The following is a 25127-nucleotide window of genomic DNA, read 5'->3' as shown; positions in this document are numbered from 1 at the left end:
TTAAACACTTGAAATACATCACTCGATTTGTAATGATTTTAATATATGTGATTCACTTTTTGAATTGAAGAACTGATATAAATTAACTTTTTGATGATATTCTAATTTTGTGAGATGCACTTGTATATATATATACAGTACAGACCAAAAGTTTGGACACACCTTGTCATTTAAAGATTTTTCTGTATTTTCATGACTATGAAAATGGTAGATTCACACTGAAGGCATCAAAACTATGAATTAACACATATGGAATTATATACTTAAAAATTAACAAAAAATTGTGAAACAACTGAAATTATGTCTTATATTCTAGGTTCTTCAAAGTAGCCACCTTTTGCTTTGATTACTGCTTTGCACACTCTTGGCATTCTCTTGATGAGCTTCAAGAGCTAGTCATGGTTTTCACTTCATAGGTGTGCCCTGTCAGGTTTAATAAGTGGGATTTCTTGCCTTATAAATGGGGTTGGGACCATCAGTTGTGTTGTGCAGAAGTCTGGTGGATACACAGCTGATATTCCTACTGAAAAGACTGTTAGAATTTGTATTATGGCAAGAAAAAAGCAGCTAAGTAAAGAAAAACGAGTGGCCATCATTACTGTAAGAAATGAAGGTCAGTCAGTCCGAAAAATTGGAAAAGCTTTGAAAGTGTCCCCAAGTGCAGTGGCAAAAACCATCAAGGGCCACAAAGAAACTGGCTCACATGAGGACTGCCCCAGGAAAGGAAGACCAAGAGTCACCTCTGCTTCTGAGGATAAGTTTATCTGAGTCACCAGCCTCAGAAATCGCAGGTTAACAGCAGTTCAGATTAGAGAGCAGGTCAATGCCACACAGAGTTCTAGCAGCAGACACATCTCTACAACAACTGTTAAGAGGAGATTTTGTGCAGCAGGCCTTCATGGTAAAACATCTGCTACGAAACCACTGCTAAGGACAGGCAACAAGCAGAAGAGACTTGTTTGGACTAAAGAACACAAGGAATGGACATTAGACCAGTGAAAATCTGTGCTTTGGTCTGATGAGTAGTGTTGAGCGATACCGTCCGATACTTGAAAGTATCGGTATCGGAAAGTATCGGCCGATACCGGCAAAATATCGGATCCAATCCGATACCGATACCCGATACCAATACAAGTCAATGGGACTCATGTATCGGACGGTATCCCTGATGGTTCCCAGGGTCTGAAGGAGAGGAAACTCTCCTTCAGGCCCTGGGAACCATATAAATGTGTAAAAGAAAGAATTAAAATAAAAAAAATCGCTATACTCACCTCTCCGACGCAGCCGGGACCTCAGCGAGGGAAGCGGCAGCGTTGTTTGTTTAAAATTCGCGCTTTTACATGGTTACGTGAAGTCCCGGCTTGTGATTGGTCAGGGCGGCCATGTTGCCGGGACGCGGACCAATCACAGCAAGCCGTGACGAAATTACGTCACGGCTTGCTGTGATTGGTCCGCGTCCCGGCAAAATGGCGCCGTGACCAATCATAAGCCGGGACGTCACTGGAGGCTGGACACGCGCGCTTTTTAAACTGCATTTTAAAAAGCGCGCGTGTCCAGCCTCCAGTGACGTCACGGCTTGTGATTGGTTAATCGCGGCCATGTTGCCGGGACGCGGACCAATCACAGCAAGCCGTGACGTAATTTCGTCACGGCTTGCTGTGATTGGTCCGCGTCCCGGCAACATGGCGCCGTGACCAATCATAAGCCGGGACGTCACTGGAGGCTGGACACGCGCGCTTTTTAAACTGCATTTTAAAAAGCGCGCGTGTCCAGCCTCCAGTGACGTCACGGCTTGTGATTGGTTAATCGCGGCCATGTTGCCGGGACGCGGACCAATCACAGCAAGCCGTGACGTAATTTCGTCACGGCTTGCTGTGATTGGTCCGCGTCCCGGCAACATGGCGCCGTGACCAATCATAAGCCGGGACGTCACTGGAGGCTGGACACGCGCGCTTTTTAAACTGCATTTTAAAAAGCGCGCGTGTCCAGCCTCCAGTGACGTCACGGCTTGTGATTGGTTAATCGCGGCCATGTTGCCGGGACGCGGACCAATCACAGCAAGCCGTGACGTAATTTTGTCACGGCTTGCTGTGATTGGTCCGCGTCCCGGCAACATGGCCGCCCTGACCAATCACAAGCCGGGACTTCACGTAACCATGTAAAAGCGCGAATTTTAAACAAACAACGCTGCCGCTTCCCTCGCTGAGGTCCCGGCTGCGTCGGACAGGTGAGTATAGCGATTTTTTTTATTTTAATTCTTTCTTTTACACATTTGTACATTAATGTTGTTTCGATACCGATACCCGATATCACAAAAATATCGGATCTCGGTATCGGAAATTCCGATACAGCAAGTATCGGCCGATACCCGATACTTGCAGCATCGGAATGCTCAACACTACTGATGAGTCCAAATTTGAGATCTTAGGTTCCAACCACCGTGTCTTTGTGCGACGCAGAAAAGGTGAACTTATGGACTCTACATGCCTGGTTCCCACTGTGAAGCATGGAGGAGGACGTGTGATGGTGTGGGGGTGCTTTGCTGGTGACACTGTTGGGGATTTATTCAAAATTGAAGGCATACTGAACCAGCATGGCTACCACAGCATCTTGCAGCAGCAGGCGTTTAGTTGGACCATCATTTATTTTTCAACAGGACAATGACCCCAAACACACCTCCAGGCTGTGTAAGGGCTATTTGACCAAGAAGGAGAGTGATGGGGTGCTATGCCAGATGACCTGGCCTCCACAGTCACCAGAACTGAACCCAATAGAGATGATTAGGGGTGAGCTGGACCGCAGAGTGAAGGCAAAAGGGCCAACAAGTGCTAAGCATCTCTGGGAACTCCTTCAAGATTGTTGGAAGACCATTCACGGTGACTACCTCTTGAAGCTCATCAAGAGAATGCCAAGAGTGTGCAAAGCAGTCATCAAAGCAAAAGGTGGCTACTTTGAAGAACCTAGAATATAAGACATATTTTTAGTTGTTTCACACTTTTTTTTGTTAAGTGTATAATTCCACGTGTTAATTCATAGTTTTGATGCCTTCAGTGTGAATGTACAATTTTCATAGTCATGAAAATACAGAAAAATCTTTAAATGAGGTGTTTCCAAACTTTTGGTCTGTACTGTATATATATATATATATATATATATATATATATATATATATATATATATATATATATAACATTACATTAAAAAGATATTAAAAGAATATTAAAAATATATTATCTGCATACAGTGACCAGGTAGTGATTAAAGCTCAGTTATATACAGTATTCGTCACCTACAAGTGACATTCGTTCTTGTGAGGGTCGTTCACTTTTATAACCTTTCCAAACTGTTCTATCCGTATCATTACTATTATTAGCTCCTTTCCCTAAACTTGCTACATATACAGTGCACGTGAAAAAACACAAAAATTGAGCTTGGATTAAGGCTGCTTTCACACTTGCGTTTTTATCTGCATGCGTTTAAAAAAAAAAACGCATGTGTGAAAAAACGCATGTAAACGCGGTAAAACGCATGCGTTTTTTAGACGCATGTGTTTTTATAGAAAAACACAAGAAAACACAAGAAAACACAAGAAAACACAAGAAAACACAAGAAAAAACAAGAAAACCCTAACCCTACCCCTAACCCTAAATGTGACTGAAATACGTGGCACTTACATACGTGGCACTTACAAACGTGGCACGTGGCACGTGGCACTTATATACGTGGCACGTGGCACTTACATACGTGGCACGTGGCACTTACATACGTGGCACGTGGCACTTATATACGTGGCACGTGGCACTTACATACGTGGCACGTGGCACTTATATACGTGGCACGTGGCACTTATATACGTGGCACGTGGCACTTACATACGTGGCACGTGGCACTTATATACGTGGCACGTGGCACTTACATACGTGGCACGTGGCACTTATATACGTGGCACGTGGCACTTACATACGTGGCACGTGGCACTTACATACGTGGCACGTGGCACTTACATACGTGGCACTGAAATACGTGGCACTGAAATACATGATACGTGGCACTTAAATACGTGGCACTATGACTGTCAGAAAATGTTCATTAAACGGTTAGGGGTGAGGTTAGGGGTAGAGTTAGGGTTAGGGTTTGGATCCCTTTATCACCTTGATGGTGGTGGGTGGTTTTTCAGTGTGTTTTCTGTTTTTTTTCTAAAAAAACGCATGCGTTTTTAACGCAAACAAACGCATGTGCTTAAAAACGCATGCGTTTACATAGACAGCAATGCATTTTTTTACCGCAAAAAAACGCATGCGTTTTTTCGCGGCAAAAAAACGCGCAAGAAAATACTGCAGGTAGCATTTTTGAAAATGAACGCATGCAGACAAAAAACGCATGCGTTTGAAAACGCAAACAAACGCATGTGCAAAAAAACGCATGCGTTTTCAATGTTAAATATAGGGAAAAAAAACGCATGCGTTTTTTGTGCAAAAAACGCTGCAGACAAAAACGCAAGTGTGAAACCAGCCTAAGTTGGTATACATGCAGCATATAAACGCATGTTCATAAACGCATGAGGAAAAACCCTGCTGTTACTAAATAAGAAAAAAGCAAAAAAGTGCTTTTAAATAACTCAGGGTTATTAGTAATTCTGTTTTTGTTCACAAATAGCATAAAAGTGCATACAGTGCACAGTATAAAGAATGCATCTAAAAATAATAGTGTCCCATGGAAAGTGCTATCTAGAAAATAATAAGAACCCGTTTTGTCCTTGAAGAGTAATAATGTCCCATAGTACCCCAAATGCCCCCTTCAAGTAATGATAACCACTGAGTGCATGCATAAAAATCATGGTGCCACATAGCAAACATCCCAATTAGGCCCCTACAAACAAAAAAAACCTTTGACTGAGTAGGTGAGATCAAGGTTCATAGGTATAGTCACAGAAAGGCATACCTCCAAATTTTTAAAGACAGTGTTAGGGATATGTGTTACGGCACTTGCACAGTAATTTTGCCCATATTGAAGCCCCTTAGTATACTGAAATACTACAATACTTATTTACCGTAATAGCCGCTGTAGCGTGGCTAAAGTTTGTATAGTCGATGGAAGCTATGTGTCACAGAGATGCCTTGTCTCTGTGATGTAACCCGGAGTGTTTTCTTTAACCCCTTAAGCCCCGAGGGTGGTTTGCACGTTAATGACCGGGCCAATTTTTACAATTCTGACCACTGTCCCTTTATGAGGCTATAACTCTGGAACGCTTTGACGGATCTTGGCGATTCTGACATTGTTTTCTCGTGACATATTGTACTTCATGGTAGTGGTAAAATTTATTCTATATAACTTGCGTTTATTTGTGAAAAAAAACGGAAATTTGGCGAAAATTTAGAAAATTTCGCAATTTTCCAACTTTGAATTTTTATGCCCTTAAATCACAGACATATGTCACGCAAAATACTTAATAAGTAACATTTCCCACATGTCTACTTTACATCAGCATAATTTTGGAACCAAAATTTTTTTTGTTAGGGAGTTATAAGGGTTAAAATTTGACCAGAAATTTCTCATTTTTACAACACCATTTTTTTTTAGGGACCACATCTCATTTGAAGTCATTTTGAGGGGTCTATATGATAGAAAATACCCAAGTGTGACACCATTCTAAAAACTGCACCCCTCAAGGTGCTCAAAACCACATTCAAGAAGTTTATTAACCCTTCAGGTGTTTCACATGAATTTTTGGAATGTTTAAATAAAAATGAACATTTAACTTTTTTTCACACAAAATTTATTTCAGCTCCAATTTGTTTTATTTTACCAAGGGTAACAGGAGAAAATGGACCCCAAAAGTTGTTGTACAATTTGTCCTGAGTATGCTGATACCCCATATGTGGGTGTAAACCATTGTTTGGGCGCATGGCAGAGCTTGGAAGGGAAGGAGCGCCATTTGACTTTTCAATGCAAAATTGACTGGAATTGAGATGGGACGCCATGTTGCGTTTGGAGAGCCCCTGATGTGCCTAAACACTGAAACCCCCTACAAGTGACACCATTTTGGAAAGTAGACCCCCTAAGGAACTTATCTAGATGTGTGTTGAGCACTTTGACCCACCAAGTGCTTCACAGAAGTTTATAATGCAGAGCCGTAAAAATAAAAAATCATATTTTTTCACAAAAATGATTTTTTCGCCCCCAATTTTTTATTTTCCCAAGGGTAAGAGAAGAAATTGGACCCCAAAAAATGTTGTGCAATTTGTCCTGAGTAAGCTGATACTCCATATGTGGGTGTAAACCATTGTTTGGGCGCATGGCAGAGCTTGGAAGGGAAGGAGCGCCATTTGACTTTTCAATGCAAAATTGACTGGAATTGAGATGGGACGCCATGTTGCGTTTGGAGAGCCCCTCATGTGCCTAAACATTGAAACCCCCTACAAGTGACACCATTTTGGAAAGTAGACCCCCTAAGGAACTTATCTAGATGTGTGGTGAGCACTTTGACCCACCAAGTGCTTCACAGAAGTTTATAATGCAGAGCCGTAAAAATAAAAAATCATATTTTTTCACAAAAATGATCTTTTCGCCCCCAATTTTTTATTTTCCCAAGGGTAAGAGAAGAAATTGGACCCCAAAAAATGTTGTGCAATTTGTCCTGAGTACGCTGATACTCCATATGTGGGTGTAAACCATTGTTTGGGCGCATGGCAGAGCTTGGAAGGGAAGGAGCACCATTTAACTTTTCAATGCAAAATTGACTGGAATTGAGATGGGACGCCATGTTGCGTTTGGAGAGCCCCTGATGTGCCTAAACATTGAAACCCCCCACAAGTGACACCATTTTGGAAAGTAGACCCCCTAAGGTACTTATCTAGATGTGTTTTTACGTGGCACTGAAATACGTGGCACTGAAATACGTGGCACTGAAATACATGGCACTGAAATACGTGGCACTTAAATACGTGGCACTTAAATACGTGGCACTGAAATACGTGGCACTGAAATACGTGGCACTGAAATACGTCATATGTGGCACTGAAATACGTGATATGTGGCACTTAAATACGTGGCACTGAAACACGTGGCACTGAAATACGTGATACGTGGCACTGAAATATGTGGCACTGAAATACGTGGCACTGAAATACGTGGCACTGAAATATGTGGCACTGAAATACGTGCAACTGAAATACGTGCAACTGAAATACGTGGCACTTAAATATGTGGCACTGAAATACGTGATACGTGGCACTGAAATACGTGATACGTGGCACTTAAATACGTGGCACTGAAACACGTGGCACTGAAATACGTGATACGTGGCACTGAAATACGTGGCACTGAAATACGTGGCACTGAAATACGTGGCACTTAAATACGTGGCACTTAAATACGTGGCACTATGACTGTCAGAAAAAGTTCATTAAACGGTTAGGGGTGAGGTTAGGGGTAGAGTTAGGGTTAGGGTTTGGATCCCTTTATCACCTTGATGGTGGTGGGTGGCTTTTCAGTGTGTTTTCTGTTTTTTTTTTTTTATAAAAACGCATGCGTTTTTAACGCAAACGCATGTGCTTAAAAATGCAAGAAAATACTGCAGGTTGTATTTCTGAAAATGAACGCATGCGTTTGAAAACGCGACCAAACGCGTACAAAAAAACCGCATGCGTTTTCAATGTTAAATATAGGGAAAAAACGCATGCGTTTTTTTGTGCAAAAAACGCTGCAGACAAAATCGCAAGTGTGAAACCAGCGACGCTTTTTACAGCAAAAAAGTTTTTGCGTCTCCACATTTTGAGACCTAGAATTTTTCCACGTTTTGCTCCACAGAGTCATGTGAGGTCTTGTTTTTTGCGGGACGAGCTGACGTTTTTATTGGTAACATTTTCGGACACGTGACCGTTTTTGATCACTTTTTATTCCGATTTTTGTGAGGCAGAATGACCAAAAACCTGCTATTCATGAATTTCTTTTGGGAGAGGCGTTTATACCGTTCCACGTTTGGTAAAATTGATAAAGCAGTTTTATTCTTCGGGTCAGTACGATTACAGTGATACCTCATTTATATCATTTTTTTATGTTTTGGCGCTTTTATACGATAAAAACTATTTTATAGAAAAAAATAATTATTTTGGTATCGCTTTATTCTCAGGACTATAACTTTTTTATTTTTTTGCTGATGATGCTGTTTTGCAGCTTGTTTTTTGCGGGACAAGATGACGTTTTCAGCGGTAACATGGTTATTTATATCAGTCTTTTTGATCGCGTGTTATTCCACTTTTTGTTCGGAGGTATGGTAATAAAGCGTTGTTTTTTGCCTCATTTTTTTTTTTTTTCTTACGGTGTTTACTGAAGGGGTTAACTAGTGGGGCAGTTTTATAGGTTGGGTCGTTACGGACGCGGCAATACTAAATATGTGTACTTTTATTGTTTTGTTTTTTTTATTTAGATAAAGAAATGTATTTATGGGAATAATATATATTTTTTTTTATTATTTATTTAGGATTTTTTTTTTTTTTTTTTTTACACATGTGGAAAATTTTTTTTTTTACTTTTTTACTTTTTTACTTTACCCGTGAGCGTGGCCGATCGCGTATGACGTACTATCCCGTCACCGGGAATTAAGTCCCAGGTCACCTTGACGGGATAGTACGTCATACGGGATTAAGGGGTTAATGCACATAAGCACTAAGGGATCATTTAGTACACTTGGGTCTGGGTTACAGGTAGCTGTGAGAGATGGGAGGGTCTGGCTACCTACCCATATACCTTACCCCTGGGTAGGGGCATCACCATCTATATATAAGATGCATCATTCGTGAGTACTCGCTAATCCCGCCCCCTGCACAGTAGCTCCACCCCCCACCACATTACCACACACAATCCCGCCCCCCACCACATTACCACACATAATCTTGCCCCTCACTCCATTACCTCACACAATCCCGCCCCCCACCACATTACCACACACAATCCTGCCCCCCACCACATTACCACACATAATCCTGCCCCCCACCCCATTACCACACACAATCCCGCCCCCCCACCACATTACCACACACAATCCCGCCCCCCACCACATTACCACACACAATCCTGCCCCCCACCACATCACCACACTTAATCCCACCCCCCCACCACATCACCACACATAATCCTGCCCCCTACCATATCACCACACATAATCCCTCCCCCCACCACATCACCACACATAATCCCGCCCCCCACCACATCACCACACATAAACCCACCCCCCTACCACATCACCACACATAATCTGGCCCCCCCACCACACATAATCCCGCCCCCCCACAACATCACCAAACATAATCCCGCCCCCCCACCACATCACCACACATAATCCCGCCCCCCCACCCCATTACCACACATAATCCTGCCCCCATCACATCACCACACATAATCCCGCCTCCCCACCACATCACTACACATAATCCCGCCCCCCACCACATTACCACAGATAATCCCGCCCCCCACCACATTACCACATATAATCCCGCCCCCCCACCACATTGCCACACATAATCCCGCCCCACCACATCACCACACATAATCCCGCACCCCACCACATCACCACTTATAATCCCGCCACCCCACCACATCACCACTTATAATCCCGCCATCACCACACATAATCCCGCCCCCCACCACATCACCACACATAATCCTGTCCCCCAACACATCACCACACATAATCCCACCCCCACCACATCAACACACATAATCCCACCCCCAGCACACAAAATCCCCCCCACCACATCACCAAACATAATCCCACCCCCACCACACATAATCCTGCCCCCCACCACATCACCACACATAATCCCGCTCCCCCACCACATCACCACACATAATCCCACTCCCCCACCACAACACCACACATAATCACGCTCTCCCATCACATCACACATAATCCCGCCCCCCCACCACATCACCACACATAATCCCGCTCCCCCACCACATTACCACACATAATCCCGCCCCCCACCACATCACCACACACAATCCCGCCCCCCACCACATTACCACACATAATCCCACCCCACCACATTACCACAGATAATACCGCCCCCCACCACATTACCACACATTATCCCACCCCCCCACCACATTACCACACATAATTCTGCCCCCCACATTACCACACGAGGCTCTGTCCCCCCACATTACCACACGAGGCTCTGTCCCCCCACATTACCACACAAGGCTCCGTCCCCACACATTACCACACGAGGCTCCGTTCCCCCACATTACCACATGAGGCTCCGTCCCCACACATTACCACACGAGGCTCCGTTCCCCCACATTACCACACGATGCTCCATCCCCCCACATTACCACACGAGGCTCCGTCCCCACACATTAGCACATGAGGCACCATCCCCGCACATTACCAAACGAGGCTCCTGAGCGTGCCGAGCGTTAGCTGGCTGGAAACAGCTAGTACCTCTATATGTGTTTGAGGACCTGCGATGATGTCATGACCATGTGACTAATCATTTGATGGGTTCCTGGGTGTGGTTATAGCTATATAATGTAGGCTACTGCTTAACAGAGGACCTGTATGTGGGGAGGTGAAAGCCTCCAATGTGTGTTGAGGCTCCAGGACTGAGCCTGAAGTACTGGACATTGATATTTTCTTTTGCCTGAGCTAAAGGCTATTTGTTTTCTGTTTTTGGAGTTGTTGAATAAACTCAGTTAACTTTTAAAGGAACGTGCCTCCTGATTGCCACCCGCTGCACCTGAGCGAGTACAACCCCTACATCGCTTTAGAGTATGATGTCCTCCAAAATGAAGCAAACACAATATGATGCCACCATAGTGCCCCTTTACAGTATGATGTCCCTTGTCATCCCCCAAAGTGTTATGTCCGCACAGCCCCCCCAAGCACTGACAATTAGCTAGCTAAGCACCACCAGTTAAATCAATGGAATGTGTTAGGAATTTTTTAGTACTCGAAATCTTAAGAGGCCCATACACTTTTTACCCCAGACATCATCTGTCCGGAAGGGTAAAGATATCACATCTTGTTCTAATATAGATGGGACCCCAAAGGTTGAAGCACAACTCCCTTTATTGTGAACATTATTGTTAGCCATTAGATTTTCTGAAACATACCTCTGATATATCAAGTAATCATTTTTGGCAAAATTTCACTTTTAAGTCCCAGGTAATATTATATTACATGAGTTATAACTATACTGTAAGGATTCATGAACACCTGACTAAGCAGTTCCCTGCTGTGCTCAAGCTAAGGCCGGGGTCACACTTGCAAGTTCAATGCGAGAAACTTGCGCAAGTCTCTTGCATCAAGTCCCGGCATTGCAGCCGGCACTTGGGAACGGAGTGTGCGGCTGCATGTATTTCTATGCAGCTGGACACTCCATTCCCGAGTGCCGGCGGCAGTGCTGGGACTTGATGCGAGAGACTCGCGCAAGTTTCTCGCATTGATCTCGCAAGTGTGACCCCGACCTAACAAGGTTTATCAGCCATTTAAGAATGTCACTGTTACTATTTGTTATAAGGTCCACTTTTTAGATACTAGATCATTATTTGCAAAGCAGCAACAGAAATGTCTTTGAATACAAATACTATGGGAAGGAAATAAAACTCAGCAAAAGCCAAATGACAAAAAAATCGGATGTGGTTTCTGTGACTTGTGCAGCAGCTTTATTAGCAGATAATAGAAGGATTAGAGCTGCAGACTAAGATGACATACAATAGCTACTTTGGCAATCTATTTTCAATCCATTCTAACTCTGTTAAAAAGGGATTAGGGGAGAAATGTTGGCAAAATATTCAATGACAGTTGTGATAAATAAACAGGAACAAAGTGCAAAGCATTGAGCAAGGTGAAATATATTATGCATTGATTAAACAAGTATCAGGGTATGTGGGGCCCGTTGAGTGTTTGCAGCAGATTTTTGTGGGGGCACTAAAAACGCTGTGTAAAATACGCATATTTTTTACATGTTTTGATGCCTTTTTGCTATAAAATTGCTAAAAGATTTGACATGCTGCATATTTAAAAAAAACAAACAAGCAAAAAAAACGCTTTGATGGTTCAAATCCACAAAAAACAAAATAAGCAGCATGTGCATGCATTTTCAGAAATCTCATTCACTTTGCTGGTACTGAAAAAACACGGTACAAACATATTAATTTCACTGGAATCATTTTCTATTCCTTTGCACATATTAATTTGGCCTTGTCATCATTAATTCACACATCAAATAATGAACTATTAAAATACTTACAGTATTTTGTGGACCATAAGATGCACCCCAATTTTTTTAATAAAATAGTGGTGCATCTTATATCTGCCTTTACGTAACCTCTGGGGGGGTTAGCTGCGGTGGAGCGGGGTCCCAGGAGGCAGGGTCACTGCTGCAGGAAGTTGGCAGCAGAGGCAGGAGAGGGGAGATTCTGCGGGCCCCGGGCTGGGAGACGGGAGTATTTGGCGGTGCGAGGCTGCGGCAGGCCCAGGGCTTTCAGAAAATGTCAGGGACTTCACATACTTTTCTCTGTGGTGGACATCGTGAAAATGTCCGTCGAAGGAGGTACATGTGTAGATTGAGATCTCGGTTCCTGATATCTTGGCTCCCGATATCTCAATGTGCGCATGCGCAGCCTCTGGTTGCCATTTTCCCAAAGTCCACCACAGTGTGGGGACTCTAGACATTTTCTGAAACCTCGGGGCCTGCCGCAGACTTGCACTGTAGAATACCCCCTCCTCCCAGCCCAGGGCCCACAGCATCACCCCACTCCGGCCCCTGTCATTCTCCTGGGACCCCTCTCCACCACAGCCGTTCCCCGGTAAGCTACAGATTTTAAGACATACCATCATTTTCTTTTTTTTTTGAAAAAAAAGCATCTTCTAACCCCAAAAATCTGGTATATAGAATATGTATAATATAAAAATCTGGACCTTAAATAAATATGTCACACACTGCTAATAATGTACGTAGGTATTTAAAAGTAATATTTCACCAGATTTTTGATACCTTATCTAAGCATTGTATAGGAAAAGAGACCCTGATTCCAATGATGTATCACTCACCGCTGTGACACAATTCAAAGTTTTTATATCTAGCAGAGCTAAGAAAGATTACCTTACCCATATCACAGCTTTCTGTGTACATTGTCTATTGCTATTGAGCTGCTTATCAGGGGACACGGCTGAAACCAGGAACGCCATACTGACAAAATTTTTGGGCCCCCTTGAGAAATTCCCCCAGGCTCAACTCCAGCTCCGCCTCCCCCCCCCCAAACCTTCCACAGTCCCACCGCCCACTCTCAGAAAAACTCTAACTGCATAATGATGCAGCAGTTGGCACCTGTGTTTTGACATCAGAGATGTGCTGCAGTGGTCTGCTGACCGTGTGCACTAAACGTCCCATGTACTCATCCTCCAACTGTACAAGTGCACTCAAATCTCTTCCACTTGTGGGGCAGGGCCAGGTGGATGCAACACAGAACATCAGCCAGTGGATTCATCAAATAGCAGGAGTGCCTACTGCATGGCTTGGGGCTCAGACTGCTTGGCTAATTTGCAAGGGGGTGGGTTAGAAGTCAGATTACCATGATCAGCAGATATTAACCATGCGCTTTCATCAGGGGACCGGGTGCAAGATAATTTGAAGGAACTGGAGGCATCCTCAGCCATCCAATCTAAAACTGGTAATGTACACGAGGCTGTTGGGGCATGCTGCACCAGGCTGTTAGGGCAATGCTGCACCAGTCTGTTATGGCACTCTACACCTGGCTGTTATGGCACTGTGTATTGCATGGCATGGCTGTGATGGCTCCAGAAGTGACCACAGCCGAAAACCTTGTTGATTGGCTGCACTGCCGAACAGTAAAAAAAGAAAAAGTCAGTGTTAGGCGTTCGCTACCGGACACTAGGTGTCAGGTACAAACCCCGAACTTTACAGTTCGGGCTCGCTCATTCCTACTCATTACACAAAAGTACAGTATATACTGTACAAGCATCCAGAAATGAAAAAAAATACACACAGTTCATCAGTGTATAAACTATATATAACTAAGTTTATACAAGCATCCTGTATTGCAGAAAACTTCACACTTCACATAAATATATATCAGCAGGCAGTAGTAAATAAACCACACAGGATATCGCAGTAAACATTTCAGTAATCATGCATAATCTTCCCCCAGATTGTGATTACTGTAATTATTGCAGCAATCATTCACACCTCCAACACTGATTTATTAACATGGTAACAATAATTTGCATCTATGATCCATCTTATGCTGTTCGCATCCTCACTGCCCCTTTATTGTCAAAGATAGTGACCAAAGAGACATGCACCAATCATCCATCACTTGCGTTGCGTGTTGGATTCACACTGTACAATCATAATTTCCTAATAATCGTGTAGTGCAAACAAACCGCCAATCACTCGATGAATGATCAAAATATTTGTTAATCAAGCTTAATGATTGTTAGTCTGGCATCGCCCATTGTAAAAAGGGCATATGTTGTTGAGATCAAGGACAGTCTATATGCACAGAACAATCTATTACTGTCTAAACAGGCCATTAAACGATTCCCAATAGGCAAACATGTAGCCAATCAGCACTTTAATGCCGCAAGTTGGCTGGCGTAGAGCAATAATGTCCTCCTTTCTGGCCCCCAAACAATAATAATGTCCCACAATGTAGCCCATGTACAGTATAATGTCTGCCCATTGTGCCCCCAATACAGTATAGTGTCTCCCATTCTGGGCCCCCTACAGTAATAACGTCTCCCATTCTGACCTCCATACAGTAATGATGTACTCCATTTTTTCACCATACAATAATAATGTCCCAATTTCTGGGTCCCAATATAGTAATAATGCCCCCGTTCTGGTCCCAAATGCAGTAATAACTGTGCCCCCCCATGGATTATAATGTTCCTTATTGTGGCCTCAATATAGCAATGATGCCTCCCATTCTAGCCCCCATAAAGTATAATGTTATCTATTCTGGTCCCTATGTAGTATAAGGTCCCCCCATTGTGGTTCCCATAGAGAACTATGTCCCTCATTTGTGTTCCCCATACATTACAATGTCCCCGCACACAGTATAATGTCCACCTTTCTGGTTACCTAAAGTATAAAGTTCCCCTTTGTGGTCCCCATACAGTACAAATGCTCTCTGTGATGTTCTTTATATTGCAATTAAAAAAAACAACAACTAATCCACTCACTTCTCCACACTGCCATGATGAGCAGCTCCTTCTTCTGAAAGGGCGGTGTTATGCATTGACATCAGTGCGCTTCCTGCGATGGGGATGCCAACATCAGCAGCTGCACTAGTCTTTGATAGGCTGGTGGCAAGTACAGATATTGCGGGGCAGGAATTCAGTGGATCTCGGCTCTGCAATATTTTTCAACTGTGTGTGCACCTTAAGACGCACATTCAGCTGAAAATAGAGCTCGCACTAGTGAACTCCCCTCAGACCCATGCCCGCGATCCTCACACCTCTATCTGAGACGCTGCGACTGTCCGCTGCCCATTCCGCCACGTCTCAGTCTGACAGGGGAGCAGCATCAAAGAGCAAGCCACACTTTCAGATAACCCCAGATATTTGATATAGAACCTCTTTATGTTAATAGATTAATGGCTATATTTCCTTTCTTTAATGGATAAGATAACAGATGAGTCAATAAACATTTCTTTTACAGCAGTAACAAATTCTATTACTCAGTATATGAACATGACAAATGCTCATTGCTTAGGGCTTTGGCTTCAGCTTTTGAAATGTGATCTAACGAGAAAAGGAAGACCTCTTTTTGGTCTCTTGGGATAGTTTATGGCTCATAGCTTATCAAGGGATCACTGGAGATTACGTCAACTGCCCTTTGGCATATTGATGAGTCAGATATGTAAAGGTAAAATATTTGTGTCCTTACATCCTAAATTATTGTTCCTACTGACAACAAGCTAAGGCTATGTTCTAAGGATGTGCTCAAGATTTTTCATCTGGATTTGAAGGCAAACAAATCTGAAGTGTATGTCAGATCCCAAAAAATGGATAAGATAAGATTTCAACAAATCCCATCCATACATGTATGATGCTTAAAAAAATGGGGAGAAATTGACATGCAACGAGGATTTCAAGTCTGCAGTACGGTAACTGTATCTGTGGATTTTAACCATAAATTTCATTCTCTGCAATTCAAAGGGTTTAATCTGTGGCAAATGTGAGAAAACATTTGCAAGGCACCCAGATTGTACCCAGTACCCATTTCTTTAATAACAACCTCCTAAACAGAAAATTATTCTGCCATCTGAACATTACACTCCCAACATAAAAGCTATTTTCACTGACTTCACATCAGAAAACCTACATTATTTTTACTTTAACCTATTAGTAACAACAAACCAAAAGGGAAAACTTCTCTAAAACCCCAATTTCTGCCGATCAGAGAGAAGATTCCCATAAAACCGTAAGAACATGAGGGTTAGAGGTTTTAACAGAACCGTGATTTACAATTCCTCTACGTAACTTTTGTCTAAGCACAATTATATTTCTATACAGTATAACTTTAGGTTTGATGCTTCATTTATGGATATGTGGATGTATGGGCACACAAACACATGCTAACTAAAATGCTGTTCTCAGGAAGGCTCATTAAAAAGATACATTTTATTTAAATAGTATTAAATTAATTGAAATTTCTTACATCTCTTTTCACTTCAGGTGGATGGATTTCTCACTCTACTTTTTGGCCTCGCCAGTATAAATACCCTTACCCTAATTAGTGTAACTCGTTATATTAAAGGTTGCCATCCACAAAGAGGTAAGTAAGCATTGAAGAGACACAATTACCTACTAGTTTCTGAAACTCACTTTCATTTCCATATATTTCATTTATCTTTCTTGTGGATGACTGGAACCAAAACTGACCTATAGCGGGTTTCCATGGCAGAAATCTGTGGAAAAGTTTTGCTTGAAATATTCTCACATTAAAGAGGTTTTAAGTAAATAAGAGTTAATCTTTTCAAATTTACAAATTCTACAAAATTCTGAGATCGTGAACATACCGTAATTAAAAAATGAAACCAAATATAAACCCCTTTAACTGTCAAATCTGAAATCGGGACTGGCTCAAATTATTTTAGTATTTCATTTTTGCTATATGTTCCTGAAAAAATAGATTTTTATCAGCTGCAAGATCACAAAAGGCTAAACCCATGATGACTAGAGTTAAGCTAAAAGACTACTGACTTCGCTGATGAACCAGTCTCCTGTAATCTTTTAGCTCAAATCTAATTCTGTCATAACATTTCTAAAAATCTAAATTGATGTTTATACATTTGTAGAAAAAAAATGATTATTACTAATTTATTTTTTGGCCTTACACATTATTTTCAAAGACACATGTTACGTTCAACTCCATGTTTAGCTATAGATGTTCTTCTGCATGTCATGTTAAGACTTGAAGTGTCACTGTAATATATGATTAGGAAAAAGTGGCATCTTGCTCACCTCAAAACAGCCTGTACAGTAGTTACCCTTTTCCTACCTGGAGGCTCTCTCTAAATCCTCAACAGTCACCCAAATATTTACTAATGTATAATATATGATAGTAGATGGAAATAATGCATCCTAAGTCCCTCTGTCTCTGCGAGACTCCTCTTATGATAGGGGACTTGATTTCAGAAGGATAAGCTGATAAATTAATTACGGCCTAACTGTGAACCTATTGATCACTTATTGGCAGTAGAAGTCAAGAGAAAGGTCAGGTACAGGTGCATCTCACAAAATTAGAATATCATCAAAAAGTAAATTTATTACAGTTCTTCAATACAAAAAGTGAAACTCATATATTATACAGAGTCGTTACTAACAGAGTGATGTACCGTATTTTCCGGCGTATAAGACGACTGGGCGTATAAGACGACCCCCCAACTTTACCAGTTAAAATATAAAATCTTCTTAAAAGTCGGGGGTCTTCTTATACACCCTATGTCGTCTTATAGGGCCGGTGAATATGTGCCTTTTGGGGGGGGGGGGAGTGATCCTGATGACGAGGGGGCGTCTCACAGGAAAGTGAGTATCCCCCATTACCTTATCGTAGCGGTGCAGCGTGGGGGTCTCAGTGCTGGGAGTGGCGGCGGCGGCTGCTGTGCTCTGGTGCGGCGGCTGCTGTGCTCTGGTGCGGCGGCTGCTGTGCTCTGGTGCGGCGGCTCCTCTTCTGTGTGGGGCCTCTGTGCTGTGCGGTGGCGGTGGCGGCGGCATATCTTTATCCAGTTGGGGCTCCTCCGGCATCTCCTTAGCCCTGGAGGCCCCGCCGCAACTCCATGAGTGCAATGCAGCGGCCATTTTCCCGGAGGCAGCTCAATAGGTGCGATGCGGTGGCCTCCGGGAAAATGGCCGCTGCTCAGATTCAGATCTCGTCCCGAAATCTCGGGACACGAGATCTGAATCTGAGCAGCGGCCATTTTCCCGGAGGCCACCACATTGCACCGATGGAGTTGCGGCGGGGCCTCCAGGGCTAAGGAGATGCCGGAGGAGCCCCAACTGGATAAAGATACGCCGCTGCCGCCGCCACCTCACAGCACAGAGGCCCCACACAGAAGAGGAGCCGCCGCACCAGAACACAGCAGCTGCCGCCGCTCCCAGCACTGACACCCCCACGCTGCACCGCTAGGATAAGGTAATGGGGATTACTCACTTTCCTGTGAGACGCCCCCTCGTCATCAGGATCACTCCCCCTCCCCACCCACCATATACACCGGCGTACAAGTCGATTCCCGGCGTATAAGACGACCCCCGACTTTTAAGAAGATTTTCGGGGGTTAAAAAGTCGTCTTATACGCCGGAAAATACGGTATTTAAAATGTGTATTTCTGTTAATGTTGATGCTTATGGCTTACAGCCAATGAGAACCCAAAAGTCATTAGCTCAGTAAATTAGAATACTTTATAACAAAAAGCTTGAAAAACGATTTTAAAATCTGAAATGTTGGGCTACTGAAATGTATATTCAGTAAATGCATTCAATACTTGGTCGGGGCTCCTTTGGCATCAGTTACTGCATCAGTGCGACGTGGCATTGAGGCGATCAGCATGTGGCACTGCTGAGGTGTTATGGGAGCCCAGGTTGCTTTGATAGCAGCATTCGGCTAGTCTGCATTCTTGGGTCTGGTGTCTCTCATCTTCCTATTGACAATACCCCATATATTCTCTATGGGGTTAAGTGTTGTGAACTCTGTTTTTGGGCTCCCTCTTGTGGTCACAAGTGGTACTGTGTGAGTGCTGTCTTTGGGCTCCCTCTGGTGGCTCTTTGTGTCATTCTGCAGGTCTGAGGCTGGTTCAGCTGTCTCGTTATCTGTTAGCTGGTTTCCTATTTAGCTCACCTGGACTTTCAGTGGTTGCCTGCAATTTGAAGTTGTCACAGGAGAAGGCTCAGCGCTTTGCCAACCGCCGTCGCGGTGTGGGTCCCCGACTTCGTGTTGGGGATTTGGTATGGCTGTCTTCTCGGTATGTTCCTATGAAGGTCTCCTCTCCTAAATTCAAGCCTCGCTTCATCGGTCCTTATAAGATTTTGGAAATCCTTAACCCGGTGTCATTTCGTTTGGACCTCCCAGCGTCGTTTGCCATTCATAACGTGTTCCATAGGTCTTTGTTGCGGAGGTATGTGGTGCCTGTGGTTCCTTCTGTTGAGCCCCCTGCCCCGGTGCTGGTTGAGGGCGAATTGGAGTACGTGGTGGAGAAGATCTTGGATTCTCGTATTTCTAGACGGAGGCTTCAGTATTTGGTTAAGTGGAAGGGCTATGGTCAGGAGGATAATTCCTGGGTTGTCGCCTCTGATGTTCATGCGGCCGATTTGGTTCATGCCTTCCATGTGTCTCATCCTGATTGCCCTGGGGGGTTTGATGAGGGTTCGGTGACCCCTCCTCAAGGGGGGGTACTGTTGTGAACTCTGTTTTTGGGCTCCCTCTTGTGGTCACAAGTGGTACTGTGTGAGTGCTGTCTTTGGGCTCCCTCTGGTGGCTCTTTGTGTCATTCTGCAGGTCTGAGGCTGGTTCAGCTGTCTCGTTATCTGTTAGCTGGTTTCCTATTTAGCTCACCTGGACTTTCAGTGGTTGCCTGCTGTCGATGTATTCAGTGCTATTTTGATCTCTCCTGAATCCCTTCGTTATCAGTCTCGCCAAGAGAAGCTAAGTTTCTGTTTGGTTATTTTTTGCTCATCAGTGTTCAATATGTTTCTTGGTTTTTTATTTGTCCTTGTCCAGCTTGCTAATATGTGATTTCCTTGCTTGCTGGTAGCTCTAGGGGGCTGAGTTTCTCCCCTCACACCGTTAGTTGGTGTGGGGGTTCTTGTATTCTCAGCGTGGATATTGTGTATAGGGTTTTTTACTGACCGCACAGTTCCCTGTCTGTCTTCTGCTATCTAGTATTAGTGGGCCTCATTTGCTGAATCTGTTTCATTTCTACGTTTGTACTTTCCCCTTACCTCACCGTTATTATTTGTTGGGGGCTTCCTATATCTTTGGGGTTTTTCTCTGAGGCAAGTGAGGTCTTACTTTCTCTATAGGGGTAGCAAGTTTCTCAGGCTGCGTCGAGACGTCCAGGAATTTAGGCACGTTCACCGGCTACCTTTAGTGTGTTTGGTTAGGATCAGGTTGCGGTCAGTCCAGTTACCACCTCCCTAGAGCTTGTTCTATGTTCAGTTACTTAGCTAGTCTATTCTGTGATCCTCAGCCACTAAGGATCATAACAGTACAGCAGGCCCAAAAGTGTTTAATGCATCGCAGAAGTGGGATAAGAGAAGTCCTGAGTACAATTTTTTTTTTTCCTCTCCCTTTGCTGCAGTCTGCCCAGCTTCTCTCATCCCCTTAATCTCTGGGTGGCTTTGAGTTCAGCTGCAGACATGGATATTCAGAGTCTGACTTCTAGTGTGGATCATCTTGCTGCAAGGGTGCAAAGCATTCAGGATTTTGTTGTTCACAGTCCTATGTCTGAGCCAAAAGTACCTATTCCTGAGTTGTTTTCTGGAGATAGATCTAGGTTTCTGAATTTTAAGAATAATTGTAAATTATTTCTTTCTTTGAGACCTCGTTCCTCTGGTGATTCCGCTCAGCAAGTTAGAATTGTTATCTCCCTGTTACGTGGCGACCCTCAAGATTGGGCTTTCTCCCTGGCGCCAGGAGATCCTGCATTGCTGAATGTGGATGCGTTTTTTCTGGCGCTTGGATTGCTTTATGAGGAACCTAATCTTGAGAACCAGGAAGAAAAGGCCTTGCTGGCTCTCTCAGGGCCAGGATGAAGCTGAGGTGTATTGTCAAAAATTTCGGAAATGGTCGGTGCTTACTCAATGGAATGAGTGTGCCCTGGCTGCAAATTTCAGAGAAGGTCTTTCTGAAGCCTTTAAGAATGTTATGGTGGGGTTCCCCACGCCTGCAAGTCTGAATGACTCAATGGCTTTGGCCATTCAGATTGATCGGCGTTTGCGGGAGCGCAAATCTGCGCACCATCTGGCGGTGTTTTCTGAACAGAGACCTGAGTCTATGCAATGTGACCGAATTCTGACCAGAATTGAGCGGCAAAATCATAGACGTCAAAATGGGTTGTGCTTTTACTGTGGTGATTCAACTCATGTTATCTCAGCATGCTCTAAGCGCGTAAAAAAAATTGCTAAATCTGTCACCGTTGGTACTATACAGCCTAAATTCATTTTGTCTGTTACTTTAATTTGTTCTTTGTCTTCCTATTCGATTATGGCTTTTGTGGATTCAGGGTGCTGCCCTGAACCTGATGGATTTGTCGTTTGCCAGGCGCTGTGGTTTGGTCCTGGAGCCTTTGGAATTCCCTATTCCACTGAGGGGAATTGATGCTACACCATTGGCTGAGAATAAGCCTCAGTATTGGACTCAAGTGACCATGTGCATGACTCCTGTACATCAGGAGGTGATTCGCTTTCTTGTGCTGCATAATTTGCATGATGTTGTCGTTTTGGGTCTGCCATGGCTGCAGGCTCATAATCCAGTTCTGGATTGGAAAGCTATGTCTGTTTCAAGTTGGGGTTGCCAGGGGATTCATGGCGATGCTCCTTTGGTGTCAATTGCTTCTTCCACTCCTTCTGAGGTCCCTGAGTTTTTGTCAGACTACCAGGATGTATTTGATGAGCCCAGATCCAGTGCCCTGCCTCCTCACAGGGATTGTGATTGTGCTATAAATTTGATTCCTGGTAGTAAGTTCCCTAAGGGACGACTTTTTAATTTGTCTGTACCAGAACATGCCGCGATGCGGAGTTATATAAAAGAGTCTTTAGAGAAGGGACATATTCGCCCATCCTCCTCCCCTCTTGGTGCAGGATTATTTTTTGTGCCCAAGAAGGATGGTTCTCTGAGACCTTGTATAGATTATCGTCTTCTAAATAAAATCACGGTTAAATTTCAGTATCCTTTGCCATTATTATCTGATCTGTTTGCTCGGATTAAGGGGACCAGTTGGTTCACCAAGATAGATCTTCGTGGTGCGTATAACCTTGTGCATATTAAACAGGGGGATGAATGGAAAACAGCATTTAATACGCCCGAAGGCCATTTTGAGTACTTGGTGATGCCTTTTGGACTCTCTAATGCTCCTTCTGTGTTCCAGTCCTTCATGCATGACATCTTCCGAGAATATCTGGATAAATTTATGATTGTGTATCTGGATGACATTTTGGTCTTTTCTGAGGACTGGGAGTCCCATGTGAAGCAGGTCAGGATGGTATTTCAGGTCCTGCGTGCTAATGCCTTATTTGTGAAGGGCTCAAAATGTCTCTTCGGAGTACAGAAGGTTTCCTTTTTGGGTTTTATTTTTTCTCCTTCTACTATTGAGATGGACCCAGTCAAGGTCCAGGCTATTCATGACTGGACTCAGCCTACATCTGTTAAGAGTCTTCAGAAGTTCTTAGGTTTTGCTAATTTTTACCGTCGCTTCATTGCTAATTTTTCTGGCGTGGTTAAACCCTTGACGGATTTGACCAAGAAGGGTTCTGATGTGACTAATTGGTCTCCTGCGGCCGTGGAAGCCTTTCGGGAGCTGAAGCGCCGGTTTTCTTCGGCTCCAGTTTTGTGTCAGCCTGATGTCTCTCTTCCTTTTCAGGTCGAGGTTGATGCTTCTGAGATTGGAGCAGGGGCTGTTTTGTCGCAGAGAAGCTCTGATTGCTCTGTGATGAAGCCTTGTGCTGTCTTTTCAAGAAAGTTTTCGCCTGCCGAGCGGAATTATGATGTTGGTAATCGGGAGTTGTTGGCTATGAAGTGGGCATTTGAGGAGTGGCGACATTGGCTCGAGGGAGCTAGGCATCGTGTGGTGGTCTTGACTGATCACAAAAATCTGATTTATCTCGAGTCTGCCAAGCGGCTGAATCCTAGACAGGCTCGTTGGTCGTTGTTTTTCTCCCGTTTCGATTTCGTGGTCTCGTACCTGCCTGGTTCGAAGAACGTGAAGGCTGATGCTCTTTCTAGGAGTTTTGTGCCTGACTCTCCGGGAGTTTCAGAGCCGGCTGGTATCCTCAGAGAGGGAGTGATTTTGTCTGCCATTTCCCCAGATTTGCGACGAGTGCTGCAGAAATTTCAGGCGGATAGACCTGACCGTTGCCCACCAGAGAGACTGTTTGTCCCAGATAGATGGACCAGCAGAGTTATTTCTGAGGTTCATTCTTCGGTGTTGGCAGGCCATCCTGGGATTTTTGGTACCAGAGATTTGGTGGCTAGGTCCTTCTGGTGGCCTTCCTTGTCGCGGGATGTGCGTTCCTTTGTGCAGTCCTGTGGGATTTGTGCTCGGGCTAAGCCTTGCTGTTCTCGTGCCAGCGGTTTGCTTTTGCCTTTGCCTGTCCCGAAGAGGCCTTGGACGCACATTTCCATGGATTTTATTTCGGATCTTCCAGTCTCTCAGAGAATGTCTGTCATCTGGGTGGTGTGTGATCGTTTTTCCAAAATGGTCCATTTGGTGCCCTTGCCTAAGTTGCCTTCCTCCTCCGATTTGGTTCCTCTGTTTTTTCAGAATGTGGTTCGCTTGCATGGCATCCCTGAGAATATTGTGTCTGACAGAGGATCCCAGTTTGTGTCCAGATTTTGGCGGATCTTTTGTGCTAAGATGGGCATTGATTTGTCTTTTTCGTCGGCCTTCCATTCTCAGACGAATGGCCAAACCGAGCGAACTAATCAGACGTTGGAAACTTATTTAAGATGTTTTGTTTCTGCTGATCAGGATGATTGGGTGACTTTTTTGCCATTGGCCGAGTTTGCCCTTAATAATCGGGCTAGTTCTGCTACTTTGGTTTCGCCTTTTTTCTGCAATTCTGGTTTTCATCCTCGTTTTTCCTCGGGTCAGGTCGAGCCTTCTGACTGTCCTGGGGTGGATTCTGTGGTGGATAGGTTGCAGCAGATTTGGAACCATGTGGTGGACAATTTGAAGTTGTCACAGGAGAAGGCTCAGCGCTTTGCCAACCGCCGTCGCGGTGTGGGTCCCCGACTTCGTGTTGGGGATTTGGTATGGCTGTCTTCTCGGTATGTTCCTATGAAGGTCTCCTCTCCTAAATTCAAGCCTCGCTTCATCGGTCCTTATAAGATTTTGGAAATCCTTAACCCGGTGTCATTTCGTTTGGACCTCCCAGCGTCGTTTGCCATTCATAACGTGTTCCATAGGTCTTTGTTGCGGAGGTATGTGGTGCCTGTGGTTCCTTCTGTTGAGCCCCCTGCCCCGGTGCTGGTTGAGGGCGAATTGGAGTACGTGGTGGAGAAGATCTTGGATTCTCGTATTTCTAGACGGAGGCTTCAGTATTTGGTTAAGTGGAAGGGCTATGGTCAGGAGGATAATTCCTGGGTTGTCGCCTCTGATGTTCATGCGGCCGATTTGGTTCATGCCTTCCATGTGTCTCATCCTGATTGCCCTGGGGGGTTTGATGAGGGTTCGGTGACCCCTCCTCAAGGGGGGGTACTGTTGTGAACTCTGTTTTTGGGCTCCCTCTTGTGGTCACAAGTGGTACTGTGTGAGTGCTGTCTTTGGGCTCCCTCTGGTGGCTCTTTGTGTCATTCTGCAGGTCTGAGGCTGGTTCAGCTGTCTCGTTATCTGTTAGCTGGTTTCCTATTTAGCTCACCTGGACTTTCAGTGGTTGCCTG

General features: G+C 44.2%; 1 protein-coding gene across 1 annotated transcript in view; it reads left to right on the top strand.

Annotated features, from left to right (window-relative positions):
* Positions 1-25127, top strand: part of LOC143809190 (visual pigment-like receptor peropsin) — a 70907-nt gene that overhangs the window by 28973 nt on the left and 16807 nt on the right. Inside the window, exon 4 of the mRNA XM_077292327.1 lies at positions 16709-16808. Within this exon, the coding sequence (XP_077148442.1) occupies positions 16709-16808 (100 nt within the window). The remainder of the gene's footprint in view (positions 1-16708; positions 16809-25127) is intronic.

Source organism: Ranitomeya variabilis, chromosome 2 (genome assembly GCF_051348905.1).
Source record: "Ranitomeya variabilis isolate aRanVar5 chromosome 2, aRanVar5.hap1, whole genome shotgun sequence".
NCBI lineage: Eukaryota > Metazoa > Chordata > Amphibia > Anura > Dendrobatidae > Ranitomeya > Ranitomeya variabilis.
The sequence above is the reverse complement of the archived record's forward strand: the minus strand, read 5'-3'. Positions and strand labels throughout refer to the sequence as shown.